At 35.2% G+C, this 19,331-nt stretch overlaps 1 protein-coding gene across 9 annotated transcripts in view; it reads right to left on the bottom strand.

The window, feature by feature from the left end:
* Window positions 1–377: 377 nt before the first annotated feature.
* The window catches only part of PPFIA1 (PPFI scaffold protein A1), a 54,192-nt gene continuing 35,238 nt past the window's right edge, over window positions 378–19,331 (bottom strand). Inside the window, exons 17-30 of one of the 9 annotated variants that reach the window (XM_087951148.1) lie at window positions 18,839–18,868; window positions 16,740–16,891; window positions 15,303–15,475; window positions 14,467–14,560; window positions 12,622–12,703; window positions 12,328–12,528; window positions 9,592–9,654; window positions 8,899–8,925; window positions 6,967–7,142; window positions 6,787–6,884; window positions 5,116–5,291; window positions 4,259–4,327; window positions 2,925–3,090; window positions 378–495 (exon numbers count right to left, since the gene is read on the bottom strand). In XM_087951148.1, the coding sequence (XP_087807274.1) occupies window positions 437–495; window positions 2,925–3,090; window positions 4,259–4,327; window positions 5,116–5,291; window positions 6,787–6,884; window positions 6,967–7,142; window positions 8,899–8,925; window positions 9,592–9,654; window positions 12,328–12,528; window positions 12,622–12,703; window positions 14,467–14,560; window positions 15,303–15,475; window positions 16,740–16,891; window positions 18,839–18,868 (1,566 nt within the window). In that variant the 3' untranslated portion in view covers window positions 378–436. Of the gene's footprint in view, window positions 496–2,924; window positions 3,091–4,006; window positions 4,175–4,258; window positions 4,328–5,115; window positions 5,292–6,786; window positions 6,885–6,966; window positions 7,143–8,898; window positions 8,926–9,591; window positions 9,655–12,327; window positions 12,529–12,621; window positions 12,704–14,466; window positions 14,561–15,302; window positions 15,476–16,739; window positions 16,892–18,838; window positions 18,869–19,331 lie in introns of those variants that run through there. The other 8 variants (XM_087951149.1, XM_087951151.1, XM_026664733.2 and 5 more) reach the window with 8 other exon arrangements.

Raw genomic sequence — 19,331 nt, 5'->3', positions numbered from 1 at the left:
GGGGAGTGATGAAGTAGAGGGTTTGGATTTATTCTCTGGAGCACCAGAGAGTAAGGCAAGAACCAAGGAGGGTGAAAACTTGAGAGAGAGAGATTCAAACTTTAAATAAGGAGGCATTTCCCGACTGTGAGAGCTATTAAGCTATGGAACGGCTTGCCTCCTTAGTCATGAGTCTCTAGCACTGGTTTTTGAGAAAAGATTGGACCGCCATTTTTGTGGGATGGACTGCCAAGGTCCCTTACAATCTTATGATTCTATGTCAGGATTACTGGTTCATGTAATCTGCAAACTGATTTATAAATTCATAACTCTGAATATTACACAATGAATTTCTTGTATTCTAATCTTCAATATGCCACAATCTCTGGAGTAAAACTTTGAATACAATAAATACATATTGCTCATGAGTGTGTCACTGTTACTTACCAATGAGTCTTTAACATGAATAAGTTCTTATTGTAGCAGAATCCAATCTTTGTGTTGCTGATACATTGCCTATTTCAACAACAATCAAGAAGACATGCAGAATATAGCATGCGGTTAGTGTTACACAAGAAACTCACAAAAAGTTAACTACACAGAATGAAGCATTCCTGGTTATGTTTTTGCTTTTCCAAGCTTCAGTATATATTTGAAACCACTTCATAATATAGCAGGTATGTTTTGAACATACTGAATGCATGATTAAATGAGTTTTATTGACTGAGTTACACACCATTCATCTGAACAGGCTAAAAATAACTTAAGTTTCTCATCACAGTGTAAAGAGCTACAGTTTAAAGGAAGAACATATGGTTCTGAGTATGATCCTGGAAATCTTCAGGCTGGGAAAGACTCCTGTGTGAAATCTTGTAGTTGTAGTACAAGACAATTATTTAAGTCCCTATATGCAGTAGCTTTTTAACAACATTCAGAGAAGGAGAACCATCACATTGTTAAGAGGCAAGAGGCCAATCTATTATTTTATCTTTTGTCAGTATTCTCTAAATAAATGCTAATGCATTTTTACAAATAAATATAGTATACAGTCTATCGTATAGTATTTATTTTTATATATAAAATATTTTATATGTAAAAAATAAAGCTTACAATTCTGATTCTAGCAGACAAAACCTGGAGACAGGTACTTAAAAGTCCAAATTACCAGACACATTTTGTAGCCCCTCATCAACCAATAAACATTTAATCACTGCCTAAAAAAAGCAGTCTCTAGGATGTTAACAACACATTGAATAAGGTGATGTGTATTACAGGTTTTAAATCATTTACTAATCATTTTTATTTCATACAGACTTTTTGTCTTCAGAATTCTTTGATTTCTTTAGTATTAGAATACTTGAACTTGAGAACAGTGTCAATGTGTGTATATAATCTTTTTTAATGCTTTGCTCTGGACATCAGGAGCTATAGAAAATAATTAAATATATTTTGAAGTTTTCACTCTTTAAAAATTAATGATTGACTAAAAAGTAAAACTTTTTTATCTGGGGCTGAATGACTTCAGGTACTTGGGAGAAAAATGGAAACAATTGCAAATAATCAAAATAGGAATCAAAAAGCAAAAAAAAAAAAAAGTAAAATAAAGATGAACAAAATAGTGCTATCACTAAGGGGAAAACTATAGATCAGAATTTTAAAATAACATTTTAACATGCTGTTGAATGCTAGGATTTGCATTATTACAATCTGCTCTCTGTTGGTCTGTCCTTGTATATAATTCAGAAGCTGCAGTTAGTGCAGACTGCAGTATAACAAGGCTCTTATCCAGAAGCCATATAATACTGGTCTTACAAGAATTGCACTGAGTACTTTTACTTTGCTGATTGGAGTTCGAGGTTGCTGTAATGTTGATTGAGGCCCTTCGTAATTTAGACTCTGATACCTGAAGGACTATGTACCTGTCCAAATCCTTGGCATCTCAAAGATGTGAAAAGAGTGTTGTGCTAGAAGGGCTTTTCTCTGCCATGGCTCCCAGTTGAACCATCCTACCTCTGGACACTGATATCTACCTTTCAGTATCAAATGACCTTGCTTTTTACTCCCTCATTGAAGACATAGTGTCCACAGATGGCCATGCCAGTAATAATATTTTTTTAAAAAAAATTACTCCTTTTTAATGTAATAATGTATTCTTTGTACATTAAATTTAGGAAAATTTAATGATTGTTCAGAGTTATGATGGACCTGGAAAAAGTGAGTGACAATCCATCCACAAAATTATGACTGTCATACCACCTCCGCGGTCATGTGATCACAATTTGGTGCTTCACAACCAGATCACATTTACAACTGTTGCAGTATCTTGGGATCACGTGACCTACCCAGCCAGCTTCAAAATCAATTGGCGAAGCTGAATTCACTTAATTCTGTGATTTGCTTAATGACCACAGGGATTCACTTAATGATAAAATGATTGTAAAATTGGATCTGATCATGTGATCACTATCTTCACAACCACATCACTTAGCGATCAAAATTCCAGTGCCAACAGGGTTATAAGTCAAGGACTGCCTGTACCATATTATACTAGCTTTAATAAATGACACAGGGTATTTTGAATAATGATGGACTATAAATACTTTCAATAAATAAATATCAAATTGTATTTTAGCACTTCCCTGAAAAGATACATTGAAGTTATCTTAATTCTGCAGTAAGCTGATAAACATTTCCATTTTTTTTTACTTTTTCTTTTGTAAAAAGTATTTTTAAATGATAGATTTCATTAAACAGAATATATGGATAGCCAATTATTAATACTAACAGAGCACAAAATACAAATACCACAATCATTCACTGAGAAATTAAAGCAATCCAGTAAGTCATGCAAAGTGAGTTTTCTACACAAAACAAATGCTTTTCACTTCACTTACAAATTAATTCAGAAATAGATAGCATGCTTAAATAATTAATAATTATTTTACCATCAATCTGCATCTTCTTTGGTTGCATAGAAGGTGAAGACATTGAAGTGGTAACTCTAAAATTTGCAGGGAGGGTCTCTGCTGATCCAGCAGCTAAACCCCTTATGTCCTTTGGTCTAAACTTCTTTCTCCATGAAGGTGCACGTCTAAAGCTTTTATCATCATCCTGTCAAATTAACAAGCAGGATGAAAAAAATCATATTAGAAAATGAACAAGACACCACAAAATTCCTGTACTTGTAATACATTACAGATGATTATGACAGATACTGTTGCTGTATCCTTGAAATGTACATTTACATCTTATTGGCCTTTTTACAAGAATTTATGATCAGGATTTTTTTTAATCCTAATAATATTCCTCTTTCTTTTTATAAAGATAATAATTCATTGCCATATATCTTAGTACTTAAAGTGAACCATTTTTTCTTATCTAGTCTCATAAACAGTAACCAAAAATAGAATTACCAGATTATATGGTAAATCAGTTTTCTGGTTTTTGCTACCAAACTTGATCTCTGTGGGTATACCAGCACTTACATTCTCATAAAAGGGATAATGAAATGTTCTGCATCTGCTGCTTTTAAAAATTATGGGATCAACAATATTGATGTTGTGATTGATTTTATCTGCAAAACTGGTTACTGCAATTATTTAAAATTCTACTTAGATTCCTCAACTTATAAATAGCTAAACTGAGGAAGGTGTGGACATTAGGGTGGTAAAAAAAATGCAAAGTAAATTTTGCTACCAGGATTGTCACAGATAAAGCTTGAAGAAGAATTTTACTTGGATCTTCATATCCATTTTTATTTTATACCACTTGTGTGACTATTTTTCCCCAGTGACCTCACTTTCTTAGAATATTATAGGACTGATAGGTTTTATGGCTGAATCCACAGCATGACCCCAGATTTTGATCAATTGGTATTTAGTAAAAAAGCATGAGATATACAGTATGAAATCTTGAGGAACTACTGCTGCCTCTTTTCTCTAAAAAAAATCTGCTCAGAATTAGAATCTGCTTGATTATAGCTAATGAAATGAAAATTTGAGTGCATTTATAGAAACAGAACAATGAAAAATCTTGAAGATAAATTAATACTGAACTTGTAGTGAAGAAGTACATAAAACCTTCTTGGCGCCATAATAGCAGAAAGAACAATGATGGACCATTAGTTATATGAAACCTTATTACTGGTAGTATATCTTTCTGCAGTGAATGTGGTGTCACATGGTTTAAAAATTTTCTGTAAAGAAAGATTTGACGCAGATTATTTTGGCTGCCCATATAAATAATAATAGGCTGGATAGACTCATAATATTAAACTTACCTCTTCAAACTTTCTCTCCGTACCCATCACAAGAAGATTATTAAATTCTCTCTCCAAGACAGCACGAGCCTAAATTAAAAACAATTACAAAACTTAAAAATATTTCAAACATTTGAGCTGTTACACTTTGAGAATTTAATTTACAAAATTTATATAATTTAAATATTGTCCAAACAAAATAGTATTTTCCTGGATTTGCATCATTCTTCAAATACTTCAAAGAATGTCATATAAAAAGTCAAGATTAGTTTTCTCTCTATTTAGAATGCCAAACTCAGAATAATGGGTTTAAATTGCAGACTGGAAAAACACCTAACAATTACTTTTGGCAAGTACAACCAATTAGCCAAAAGTTATAAGCTTCCCTTCATTGGATAGAAACAGAAACTAACCAGCCATCTAACTAGATCAGGGCTGTCAAACTCCCGGCCCATAGGCCGGATATGTCATTTGCTGGCCATGCCCACTTTAGTGAAGGGGGAGAAAGTCCCGATACATCATGTGACACCGCCTTGATGATGTGAGTTTGACACCCCTGAAATAGATTATTTAGTTGGGATTCCTGCATTGAACAGGTATTGACCATGATAACCAAAATGTCTGTTGATTTACAACTATTTACATATTTACAACTAGGATTAAAGCTATTACCACCAGTGAATCTGCTTTGCTTTCTGATTGTCACAGCTCTCAGATAAAACACAGTAACAAAAGCAAAGTTCAGACATGTCAGTTTTTAGTATGAAGCTTTCTTTAAATAGTTAATTTTTAAAAATTCTCATATATAAATCTTACAAAGTTCCAAACGTGCCTTATGAATAGAAACATACCCCACCAAGTGATGCTATTATAATTACCTGTGTATTCTGAGTAGGTATTTGTAAAGAAAGAGCTAATGCATTGTGATCAAAAGTTTCATCTAAGGCCAGAAGTGCACCATGAACTCCACTTTCTATAAGGTTATTTGCATATTCTTTAAGGCCAATTGACACCACCCAGTGAATCATCCTGTCATTGCTCCAAACAAGGACATCTATGTGAGGAAAAATAAATATTTAAGTCATAAAATAATTGATCATGTGTACTTGGCAAAGATTAAATGATGAATTCAGATTTCTATACTATTCAATGATACAAGATTCAGTAGAATCTCCAGCTGCCTTCATTGATTTCCCCTTCTGGTACCTCCCACACTATTGCAGAAACTTTCCTAAACCCCCAAAGCAAATCTGCAGAAGCACATGGAGTTAGAGGGAAGAGATGACAAAACTAGTTCTTGTCTTTCTTCCAGTGGAACAATCTTAATAGGTTTTACCAATAATCTGAATAAAAGTCCAATATTTACGGGGGTGCGGGTGGAGGAGAAAATGGCTGAATGATAGGTGGATTATTGTTGTACTGAATATCAAAGTTCAGAAAAAATAGTTTTACATATTTGGACTTTGTGCTCATAAGGTATACAATATATTTGACGGAATATTTTCGTATTAACCACAATTTGTAATTCAAATAGGAGTGAAAGTACTTAAGGAATGAATTCACTTAAATGTTTTGGTGTTAGTACATCATAGTTATTTTAATGTTTTACCAGTATTTTAACAATAGATGACAAAGAGTAATAACTGATACATTCTCCAAGTTTTATTAACTGCACTACAGTACTGCTAATACAATTTTTGTACACTAAATTTTTAAAGGGTTCATCTTATGCTCATTTTACATATATTAGATCATGGTTCATCAGCCATGCTAAGCCTTGTTTGAGCTTAGCATAATGTGTGAAGCCAGCTTTTGTGGACTATTATTATAGCTCTGTAGACTATATGAATGAAGCCACTAAATAAAGCATAAGCGAAGGCAAGGATATTTAAAAGATAGGAACTCCATGGACATACTAATTTGCACTTCTGGCTCTACACCTGAGCTGCACTGATTGCTCCATAAAAAGCTTTCTGAAAACTGCCATAGTGTTGAGGAAGACAAGCTTCATTGTACAGGATGTATTATACTATTATATTAATAAGCCTGAATTACTTTATAGTTTCTCAATCTGCTTAATATAAACACCTTAAGAAGAACGAAATTATATAATGCTATTGCTTGGTTAAAAAATTGAATGTAAGATCAATAAGAAAAAGCTAGGCATCTTATGTTAATCCTTCATAAAACCTAAAAAGCATCTTTGAGAATATTTACAACTATGCAGTCTTTTAGTCAATGGAAAACAACTGGATTAAAATTACTGTATTATTTATTACATTTATCACATTTATTTACTATTCTTTTTTTAAAAATGACTCAGGGTGGCATGCATAGTGCTATCCCCATAACAACCATCCTGTGAGTTGGGTACTAAGACAAGGCTAGTCTAGGGTCACTCAACCAGTTTCTATATCCAAGAGAAGATTAGAATTCAGCCTCCTGTTCTCTAGTGCAGCGTCTTAACTCTATCGTAAACTGGTTCGGACCTTAAGTTGAACATTTAATAAATTATTAACAGTATCAAAGCCAGAGAAGCAAAAGCCTACCTTTAATTTCATCCAGGCTTCCTTCTCTTCTTCTTTCAAGTTCTTTCCGGTCATAATTTAATCTTCGGAGACACATAATGCCACACTGGAAACTATTTCTTTAAAAATGTTTTAAAAAGACAGAGATTAAGCACTGCAATTGAAATGTTTATTACTAATTACTATTTTAAATATATTTACCTGTGAAAACTGTCTACCATTTTAAGTTGACCACGAAGATCTTTTTTAGTTAAATGATCCAACATTCTAGCATCAACAAGACATTCCATAAAATAACTGCGATACTGAGGAAGTCCCAAACTAGGAAGCCATTCATTGCCAATCCATTCGTGGTTCATATCCCCATAGGCTAAAGTCTACAAAAAATACAGCAAAGGGTTATTTGAAAAAAAGGAGCTTTTACATATAAATCGGGGACTGAATCCAGCATTTTTCTCTACTGATAGGAATTTATCTAAGCAGTCTTGTTTTCTTGACAGAATAGAAGATGTTAAATGTTCTAGTTTTTAATTCCTTATAGCTTCCCCATATTTTTAGATGATACATGGGATTGGAGGGAAAAACTGAAAAAGACTGCTTCTCCTCTGTTCACCTAGAACAGGGGTTCCCAACCTGGGGTGCGAGACGATATTCCAGGGGGTGCGAGAAAAGTCCAGGTAAATAATAGGATATCGGCTATATGTTGGCATTTTTATTTATTATTTATTTCAGGGGGTGTGAGGTTCGAGTGAAATTTCTTTAGGGGTGCGGGGCGAAAAAAAGGTTGGGAACCACTGACATAGAAGCTTCAACAGATCAAAAATATTTGCAAAAGTGTTTTGCTGCATTTACCAAAAGTCAACACAGGAAGTTTCATTCATGGTAAAACGCATACCTTAAAATTTAAATCTACTTCACACTATTTTTATTATCTAGTGCTCACTAAAAAACAGGTGAAGTATACATGGGAGATGAACAGTGGTGAGATTCAAATAATTTAACAACTGGTTCTCTGCCCTAATGACCGGCTGGGTGGGCATGGCCATGGTATGCATGGGCCAGGAGGTGTGACAGACAGCACTTGGCCTCCTGCACCTCTCTGGGAGCAAAAATGGGGTGCCTGGGGAGGGCACCGCCCCCCACCCTCCGTTTTGGACCTAGTAGGCCTCCCTGCAGCAAAAAGGGACCATGGGGGCTCCACGTCGCATCCCCCCGTGCCCCGTTTTGGGCTTAGTGGGCTTCCCTGCACTTACCTGGGAGCCAAAACGAGGCGCGGGGGGACTCCTGGAAGGGGTGGGGAGGGGCCAGCCAACAATTTAACAACTGGTTTGGCCGAAGTGGTGCAAACCAGTTGAATTCCACTACTGGAGATGAATATATGTAATCTCCATCCATATCCTCTGAGATCATATCAAACAGGAGTAATTCTCTAATATGCATCCATTCCTACCTAGAAATTTACATTAGTTTTTCACATTTAATATATTTACCACAGTAAACACTACAGGACCATTCGCATGTACTTACTATTAATAAATAAGTGGAAGCTATTGTTAAAAGAAGCCTAACATCTTCTGATTCTGGAAGTTCTAACTATTAATATAATCTCAACCCCCAGTCTTAAGAATACATGTTGATTTATTTATTTAATTTCTATAGCCACCCATCTCAATCAATGCCTCTGGGCAGCTTACAATTCAATTCAATTTTATAACTTTTGCAGATTTTGTTTAAAAAAAATCAACACCTATCAATTGAACATCTGAAAGATAAAATGTTTCACTGCGAGGCCAATCTGGGTAGCTTACAGCGTTAAACAATAAAGCGATAAAAATTTACATATATATTTAAACATTTAAATTTATTGTTTTTAATACAGTAAGCCAAGCAGAGTTACCTTGCAGCGAGATGGGCAACAAACAAATTTAATAAATAAATAAATGTCAATTTCTAAAGTCTTTTAATATTTCAAAAATTATTCAAATAATTCAAATTATGAATATTTAAATAAGAATTATTCTGAAGAAAAACTGATTGATGTGTTTCTGTTAAATATATAGACACTGAAAATTGGATTTTATGATTTAATAAATTTGAGCTAAAGTTTAAACATGTAAAAGAAAAGTCTCCAACCTGAGCCCAGCTTCCTTCCTCATCTTCCTGACGTTAGGTAATTAGAAAAAGTAAAAGGACATACAGATGTTAGTATTTATAAATTTAGTAATGTAAGTAAACTGAAGGTAATGACCACAATCCAGGGCGCAAAAGAACTAAATAACCGTGTAAATCCATATAAAATTATTCTCAATAGACATTTTATCACTACATGTTTTCCTAAGTGTAGTTATCTATCCCCAAACAGTAAGTATTTTTGAGTGTAAAATTATTTTTCTGGATTGTAGTCATATTTCAACAGTGAAAAAAGCAACATGCTATTTCAAGATAGAAGAAGCATGCATCTAAAATTGTGCATATATACATCTCTCTTACTATATTTATATATTCAGGAAAACTGATATACCACATACTGCTTTATTTTTCCACACAAGAAGTAGCCTCTATATAAAAACTCAAGGAAAATTTTAAGTAGTGGCATCTCATACAAAATTAATGCATTGATCTTCTTTGAAATATACACAGGCAAATGATCTATTCTCCCCTCACCTACACAATGATCTTGGTGGAAAAACATTTTACAGCATGGCTGATAAGTGGGTTAGTTATTAAAATCAATCATAATTAAGAATCTAGTTATATTAATATTTCTATTTTTCCAGATGTACATGATTCAAGCAATCAAGAAGTAGGAGCACTTCCACAACTAACCGTTTGTGGTGTAGATGTAAGATTTTCCATTTCTTCATGCGTTACCCAGACATTTCCTGTAGTCTAAAATGACCCCATAATGAACCAATCACATCCAATGAAAGGAAAGCAGTAACAAAGGAAAGGTTGCAGAATATATAAGCAACAGGTGTGTTTAAGGAGCAGGCATGGGCAAAAGCAAGTTTCAAGACTATTAAGTATAAGCTCATGTGAAAAGCAAGCCCCACAGATAATATATTTATCTCCATTACATAGAAAACTATATTTAAATACAATTGTAATAAATAAAATTGCTACATTATGATTTCCAGACATGATATTTACACTGAGTACTTCAATTAGATTTTGGAGAGTGCTTCAGTTGATTTTAGGTTATTTGCCATAAACATCTACTTTCTCATCCGGAAAAATAATATACAGTACTTTAACAGGTCCTCTTGTGCACATTCATCCCACATTTTCTAGTTTATGGTAATACTCTAACAACAAAATTGTGAATTGCACTTGTTCTCTAGACTAGGATTGCAAGTCATTTTCAAAACAAAAAATCCTGGATTTAAGAACAAGTACAAACCACATTTTACTAGTAGAACACAAAGGGTACATATTTTATTACAAATCAGAAAGTAAGTACAACATGCAAGTTCAAGATTTAATTATGTACCAACAAAACATTATTTGGCATTTTATATTAATCACTCCAGGGAACTGAGAAATTGGCTTTTAAGATCCAATTATTCTTTAATTGATTGTCTCCCATTTTTCTTTCAAATCAGTCTTTATCCACAGTTATTTTCATAAGAGGAACAGTTACCTGAAATTCTGTCATTCAAATGTTTTTAAATTACAGTTTGCAAAATATCCAGTCAGTCTAACTATTAGCAATGCTAGTTAGCTGGGAAATGGGGAAATTGTAATCCAACAGTTTTGGAAGAAATAAAATCATGGAAAGCTATGCTAGCCTTAATTGCTAGGAGGGAGATGCATATACGCAGCCAGAATACATTCCAATTCAGATCTGGATGCATATCCACATTACAGATTTCATCTAGTTCCCATTGAATTTGCTGATGCTAGTCACACAGTGATCATTACAAATAACATGAAATTAAAATGTATTGGACAAAATATATTAAATGCACTATGAAATGTATCTAATTGAAATTTACTAATGATGGCCCTTGCTTACTAGAATATTACTTGGATAGAACTGTAGTACTATTTGCTTTATCAAAGTACCCATATGTAAAATATTTGGCATCTAAGTTATTTTGGCTTATCCACTATGTTTACTTTATTGTTATTGCACCTTGTACAACAAAATTAAATGCCACCTTCAGTGTACGTTACACATTAAAAAATAAAACAAAAACACACATCCTTCACATTCTATACCAGGGGTCGCCAACCTTTTGGACCTCAGGGACCACCAAACTCATAATTTTAGATTCCAGGGACCACTAACTGGTTCTGTTGGCGTGGCCTAATTTATGGGTGAGATTTGGTGGTCATGTGACTGGCTGGGCATGGCTTGTATGTAAATATTATAAATATTTATATAAATATTGAATTTTTTACAAAAAAAGAGCAACTTTTATCCAAAATCAGGCAAAGCAGGCAGATTGAGTTGTTCACAGAATCATTCAGTGATCTATCTGCCATTGGCTATCTCAGTCTCTCAAATTTGTTTGCCGTGAGTCTGCACTGAATTTGCTTGCAAGCAAAACTTCAGTCCTAAGGGAGGTTTTGGCTGTGCTTAGCTAGAAAGCAAGAAATACAACCATGTCCTGCTTCCTAGCTAATCTAAATCTCCCGGCACAGCAGAACAGATGGTTGGAAAAAGGAAAAATAGCAACTTAGCAGACAAGTTTCTGGGTAAGGAGTGAGTGGGAGGGGAGGGTTCCCACGGGCCATGTGGGCTGAGCAGCCTTGTGTTTCTGCACAGCCTGGATTAATTGCTTTGGGGGGGTGCTCTGGGAGCGAGATTTCTCTGCGGCCCACCAAAATTTTCTCACGGCCCACTGGTTGGCAACCGCTGATCTATACCATTGAATGCCCCTGATATTGCATTAATATTGCACTATACAGTAGAACTTTTAATTTCCTAATAACTTTTAATTTCCTAAGAAAGGCTGTTAAATTCCTTTCACTTTTTTCTGTCCTGCATATCTCATCCTGCATCACTATAGAAAGCCTACTGATCCTCAAGAACAGATTTGTGCAAAGAAGGTCAATACATGACAGAAAAAATACAATGGATCTACTGGATCCAGTCTCTTCTGGATTTAGGTCAGTACAGATTTAAAGCTAAGGCCAATAACCACTGGTTGGTCTCAGTAGCCAAAAATAAGCTTCATTCTTTTGTTGTATTGTCATGTTTTTAAAACAAATTTCTCTTCCCTGCAATATATTGTAAACATTATAATAAGACAATATTGCAATTCCTTCTTTAGAATTAAGTCGGACTGTCTGCTACTTCACTTTCAAAGTACTTCAATGTCCTTGCTCACCAGAGAAATTGTATGTCAGCTTTTAAATAGTAAGCAGCTTAAGAAGTTATTACAGACTTATTTAAGCAGTTTATTTCTTGTCATTTGCTTAATTCTCACAACTCTATTTTTTACTCCCAAGAGCATCCTCTTATTCAAGAGAATAGCTTATGCCCATAACAAACGTGAATGAGTAGGAAGTCTGATTTTCTCATCAATCTCTTTGTCATTGTCCAAGTTTTCTTACCGTTCTTGATGTAGGAGGAGCCGAAGGACTTGTTAGTGACATAATTTCTTGTATGGCCAGTCTCAGTTTTAACCTATGTAAAGGATTACTGATTCCAATTTCACGCTGTATTTCAGTATCAGATAAGGCTGACATTATAGCACCACTTTTCACATTTGCACGGCAAGCAGCCACATACCAAGCTGGCATCCCAACCCACAACTGAAAAATAAAAAAAAAATTACAAAAAGGTTCATAATTACTTAAAAGTTGCAAATTAAAGCATTATTATGTTGAACTAAAAACATTTCTTACCTCTAACCAGACAACCACCGTGGGACCATCCCACTGAGCAAAAGGCAGACCCTGCCTCCGAGCTTCTTCAAGAAGTTCATGCCTAAGAAAATCAGCAACGTACATTAAGATAGTTGCTTCGCTACTGCCCTATATAATCTTTCTTCTTTCATTAATTTTATTATGCACTGCTCAAAAAAACAAAGGGAACACTTAAACAACACTATGTAACTCCAAGTCAATCACACTTCTGTGAAATCAAACTGTCCACTTAGCTACCAACACCGATTGACAATCAATTTCACATGCTGTTGTGCAAATGGAATAGACAACAGGTGGAAAGTATAGGCAGTTAGCAATAAAGGAGTGCTCTGCAGGTGGTGACCACAGACCACTTCTCAGTTCCTATGCTTTCTGGCTGATGGTTTGGTCACTTTTGAATGCTGGCGGTGCTGTCACTCTAGTGGTAGCATGAGACGGAGTCTACAACCCACACAAGTGGCTCAGGTAGTCCAGTTCATCCAGGATGGCACATCAATGTGAGCTGTGGCAAGAAGGTTTGCTGTGTCTGTCAGCGTAGTGTCCAGAGCATGGAGGTGCTACCAGGAGACAGGCCAGTACATCAGGAGACGTGGAGGAGGCTGTAGGAGGGCAACAACCCAGCATCAGGACCGCTACCTCCGCCTTTGTGCAAGGAGGGACAGGAGGAAGCCCTGCAAAATGACCTCCAGCGGGCCACAAATGTGCATGTGGCTGCTCAAACGGTCAGAAACAGACTCCATGAGGGTGGTATGGGGGCCCGACGTCCACAGGTGGGAGTTGTGCTTACAGCCCAACACCATGCAGGAGGTTTGGCATTTGCCAGAGAACACCAAGATTGGCAAATTCGCCACTGGCGCCCTGTGCTCTTCACAGATGAAAGCAGCTTCACACTGAGCACATGTGACAGACGTGACAGGGTCTGGAAACGCCGTGGAGAACGTTCTGCTGCCTGCAACATCCTCCAGCATGACCGGTTTGGCAGTGGGTCAGTAATGGTGTGGGGTGGCATTTCTTTAGGGGGCCGCACAGCCCTCCATGTGCTCGCCAAAGGTAGCCTGACTGCCATTAGGTACCGAGATGAGATCCTCAGACCCCTTATGAGACCATATGCTGTGCGGTTGGCCCTGAGTTCCTCCTAATGCGAGACAATGCTAGACCTCATGTGGCTGGAGTGTGTCAGCAGTTCCTGCAAGACGAAGGCATTGATGCTATGGACTGGCCCACCCATTCCCCAAACCTGAATCCAATTGAGCACATCTGGGACATCATGTCTCGCTCCATCCACCAACGCCACGTTGCACCACAGACTGTCCATGAGTTGGGGGATGCTTTAGTTCAGGTGTGGGAGGAGATCCATCAGGAGACCATCTGCCACCTCATCAGGAGCATGCCCAGGCATTGTAGGGAGGTCATACAGGTATGTGGAGGCAACACACACTACTGAGCCTCATTTTGACTTTTTTTAAGGACATTACATCAAAGTTGGATCAGCCTGTAGTGTTGTTGTCCACTTTAATTTTGAGTGTAACTCAAAATCCAGACCTCCACGGGTTGCTAAATTTGATTTCCATTGATAATTTTTGTGTGGTTTTGTTGTCAGCACATTCAGCTATGTAATTAACAAAGTATTTAATAAGAATATTTCATTCATTCAGATCTAGGATGTCTTATTTTTGTGTTCCCTTTATTTTTTTGAGCAGTGTACATAACTGGAAGCTGCAAATTTTCCCAAGTTGGGTAGAACTGTAACATCTGTCCCTTTAAAAGTCAAATAAGTCATGAAGAAGTTTCCAACCTAAGTTTCCTTAATATATTGGAACTTACTTTTTCTGCAGTTTTCTATTCTTTTCTGCTTGTCCTCCAAGTTTTCCAAGCCCCAAACCATCCTGAGTTGAACTTTCTGCTTCTAATGCACTAACTGTAAGAAACAGGAATTGCAGTGATAAATATCTTCTCCAATTTTTGAATTAGTGTTAGATGTGTATACAAAAGGGAATGGCACATCTCTATCATTATGTCTGCTGTCCAGCAATCAATGCACTGCTATCCTAATTATTTAGTAACTTTAAATTCATATTATTAATGAATTTAATTTATATATAAATATTGATGGTACGTATATTATATGGGGCATTCAAATAATTAAATTCAAATACACAATTCATTTGAGGAACACTCAATGAAATGTAGCCATTGAAACTAAAGTAACTGCACCCTCCAAAGATCTGGCATGGCCACTTGAAGAGTCTTTCCTAATCATCCTTGCAAATATGTGCAAATATAGGAGACACTTTTGCTGGGCGTATAGCTTATGAGAGGATCCGTGAATTATAGCAGCTCAAGTATAAAATGAACATTCAAACCATAAAAGATCTGTACCCAAACGAACATCACAAATATTAGTACTTTCATACAAAATCATATGGTTATTAACTGCCTTTGATCCATGACTTTGATACATATCTGAGATATAGCATTTATGAATAGGAGAGTTAACTGTATTGTTTATGTTAGGTTCTGCTAATTTGAATAACATAGAATAAAAAGACAACTGTCTTTTGCTAGAAATTATTATTTTTTACTTTACATATTACAAATAAGTACTTTGTGTAATAGTAATCCTAGCGTTTATTTATATTTTGGGTTAGTAATATACCAACCTTGTCCCAAGAGCTCTTTATTCATCTGTCCAGATCGACCCTTTTCTTTCTTACCAAACAGGCGGCCAATTGAAGATTTGATCCCTTTCTTTTTAGGAGCTTTGTGGAGGGAATCTTGACTGCTATTACTGCTACTGGGATTGCTTACTTGTCCATCTTGAGAGCCTGTGGAACTGTAAGAAAGAAATTGTTAAGCCATTTGTAAAGTATCAACTAATAAGTAGGAAATACAACTATATTTAAATGACACAGTACACATTCAGCCTTAATGGTTTGAGTGCAAAAGAAATACAAATGAAGTCCATATGTTTTTAATTAATTGATTTTAAAGTAAATTGATGTTTATTAAAAACAATCAAAATAGTTTCTTTTAGAAAATTTCCACATACATTTGAAAGCAATCGGATATAACATCACCTGAACTTCTACTATTTTTATAATTGTTAAAATCCAATAGAAATATATAACTATAGAATTGATTTAAATAACTATAACTACTACTATAATTACTCTTCCAGTTAATTGTATTTTAAATAGCTATGGTAAATTATTTATTTCTGATATATTTTGTTATTTTCTACTGCTATTATGAAAACATTTCTAGACTGTTTTGGTGCAAACAAAGACCCCTAATTAATTTATAATATGATCAAACCCAATTTATTTCCAAAAATGGTGTTAACTAGAATTATAGTAACACAAAAAACTCAAGAGAAGCTGCAAAGTGTCAACTTCAATATGTGATTTAAGCAAAACTGAAAATCAGATGGAATAAGACTACTAGCAAAACTTGACTACTATAACCACTTACAGATACAATTTCCATAGTCAAAGTACTCCCAAGATATGGTTCTAAAATTATTCTCTATTATTTTTGAACTAGTAAAGCCATCAAAATGGGAAGTTAAAGCAAAAGGAAGCAGTGTTGCAACTATTCAATCCCAAAGCTGCTTAAAGTCTTAGGTGATAAATTTAAATGTTTTATTAAGAATCCATTTAGATCTTACGATTAATTTTAAATAAACAGAAATGCTTCAAGTCAGCAGTAAATTGAATGGGATTATTCCCCCTAATACTGTTCTTAGCATTGCAACTTTAGTTTGATATTTGAAAGTCATGGAAATTATGAAATTTGCCACAAATAAAAAGCACATTTTCCATCTTATCAAAGAATATGAGGAAAGAATAATATTTCTTATCAAAATATTATGTTAGTACAGAAAAGGAAAGAGCACCCCTGCTCTAGAAGACAAACTGCTAATGAAAGTAAAGGCCTGCACAAATGAACAAAAGAGATTAAAAAAAATACTAGTGATAAAGAGAACATTTAGAAAACAGGCAGCAATGCAAACTGGTCTTTGGAGGACAAAGGAACAAATGATATAACCATACAAAGTTGTTCTGATACAGATCTCTATCTTTATTCAAAACACTTACTTTCGAAGATCTCTTATATCTTCCTGGCTTACTGTATGCAAAGCTCCTTTATAAGATTTATCCAAATGCAGTGATCGAGGTGAAGATGGTGGTGAGGTCTCACATTTTATTGTAGCTTTGTCATCTCTAACTTCTTCTCTAGAAACTGCAGACTAAGAATGAATGCAACTTAAGTATGTCTTCCATCTAATACTAACATGTGAAAACAGACAAGTAGCAAATTTTAACTATTACAAATCTCTTTGTCTCAGAAATTGCTATTTCCATAGGTGATTAAATTATCTGACACAATAAAGCTATACAAATAAGAAGACATGCTTAATTTTTTTTATCATAAGTAGCCATGGTAATGCACAAAGAACAATCTATCTTGCAACTGAACTGTATAAATTTGAAATTGCTTTTGAAAGATCTGAAGTTAATTTCCTGAAATTAATAGGTAGAATTCAAAGAATTCAAGAGTGTTTTAACCACATATTTTTTTCTTAAAATTTTCCATAAAACAGAAATTTAGAGGTTCTACAGCCAGATGCCCAAAAAAAATCAGAAAAAGGAGTTAAAGTGTATTATAATCAGAAATGCAGTCCTTCAACTACCCAATCATTCTCTAGATTGAATTCAAACATAGCTACATCTAAAGGTCAAAGTGATTTCCATTTCATTTCAGTAATACTTACTGAAATCTGATTTGGACAATCAGAGGTTAGATAACATGATGCTGCTATTGCTCTTTTAAAGAAATCTAAAGCAGAGGAACAGGATGTACAGAAATCTTTTCTCTATATATAGGGTTTCAGTCTACCCTGTACCTTTTACATTATTTTGTTCTTTCAAAGAGCAAGAGCATATAAGTAAAGGTGAAACTCAAAAAATTAGAATATCGTGCAAAAGTTCATTTATTTCAGTAATGCAACTTAAAAGGTGAAACTAATATATGAGATAGACTCATTACATGCAAAGCAAGATAGTTCAAGCCGTGATTTGACATAATTGTGCAAAAGTTGCTCTCATCAGAAAAGAGGACTTTGGGCCATTGAGCAACAGACCAGGTCTGTTTTTCTTTAGCCCAGGTAAGATGTTTCTGAAGTTGTTTGTTGTTCAGGAGCAGCTTGACAAGAGGAATACAACATTTGAAGCCCTTGTCCAGGATCCGTCTATGTGTGGCAGCTCTTGATGCATTGACTCCAGCCTCAGTCCACTCCTTGTGAAAGTCCCCAACACTTTTGAATGGCCTTTTCCTGACAATCCTATGAAGGCACGGTCATCTTGCTGCTTTTTCTTCCACACTTTTCCCTTCCACATAACTTTCTATTAATGTGCTTTGATACAGCATTTTGGGAACATCCAACTTCTTTTGCAATTACCTTTTGAGGCTTTCCCTCCTTATGGAGGGTGATGATGATTTTCTGCACAACTGTCAGGTCAGCAGTCTCTCCCATGATTGTGATTCCTACTGAACCAGTCTGCTCTCATCACTTTGGACCACTGAGCAACAGACCAGGTCTGTTTTTCTTTAGCCCAGGTAAGATGCTTCTGACGTTTGTTGTTCAAGAGCGGCTTGACAAGAGAAATGTGAGACTGAGAGACCATTTAAAGGCTCAGGAACCCTTTGCAGGTGTTATGGCTTAATTAGCTGATTAGAGTGGGACACTTTGAGCCTAGAATATTGAACCTTTTCACAATATTTTAATTTTCTGAGATTGTGGATTTGGGGTTTTCATGAGCTGTAAGCCATCATCATCTCAATTATGACACATCACAGCTTGAACTATCTTGCTTTGCATATAATGAGTCTATCTCATATATTAGTTTCACCTTTTAAGTTGCATTACTGAAATAAATGAACTTTTGCACGATATTCTAATTTTTCGAGTTTCACCTGTACACTATCCAGTTTCTCTCTCTGCTTTTCAATGAAGAAAAGCTTAGTGGAACATATGTATCTGGAGAATAAGCAAACAGCAAAGATGGACATATACAAATAATTCATATAATACTCCTACAGTGGTCATGTTGACCAAGGCATTTTATACACACACTCTGCATGCAAACAATTGTATAATACTAGATTCAACACAAGTCTGTGGTTTAAGGTTTACCTTTCTATGGTGTTTCCTTAAATCACTAGGCTGACAGATGCATGCAAAGAAGAGAAAGTAAAATAAAGCAGATTGTTTTACTTTAAAAAGAATTAACAGAATGTTCCATCATTAGCATTATTGTACCATTAAAGTGAAGTAAAATACCTAGCTAACTTTTTGATTAAATCATTATAATAACCAGGAAATATCTGAGTCCTAAAAGCATGGCTATAATTTATAGGATTCCCCCCCCCCCCCCTGCTTTCCAGACTAGTTTAAATGTAATCAATCTTGGAAGTCAGTCTTAAGAGCTAGTAAACAATAGAAATAATTATTTAACTTGACTACAAGGAGCACAAGTATATTTTTATCATAAAAACACTTGGATCCTTAATAATTAAACATTTCAATGAAAATAAATTTTTATAAGTATGAGGATTCTTGGAGATCTTGTAAGAATAAAGACTGAAGCAAAGATAGTGTTCTAGTTCTTATATACAGAAACAAAGAA

The sequence above is a fragment of the Notechis scutatus genome, chromosome 1 (assembly GCF_049901735.1).
Source record: "Notechis scutatus isolate UNSWTSFEM ecotype Mainland chromosome 1, rNotScu1.2, whole genome shotgun sequence".
In the NCBI taxonomy this organism is placed as follows: domain Eukaryota; kingdom Metazoa; phylum Chordata; class Lepidosauria; order Squamata; family Elapidae; genus Notechis; species Notechis scutatus.
This window is presented reverse-complemented; position numbering and strand designations above follow the sequence as displayed.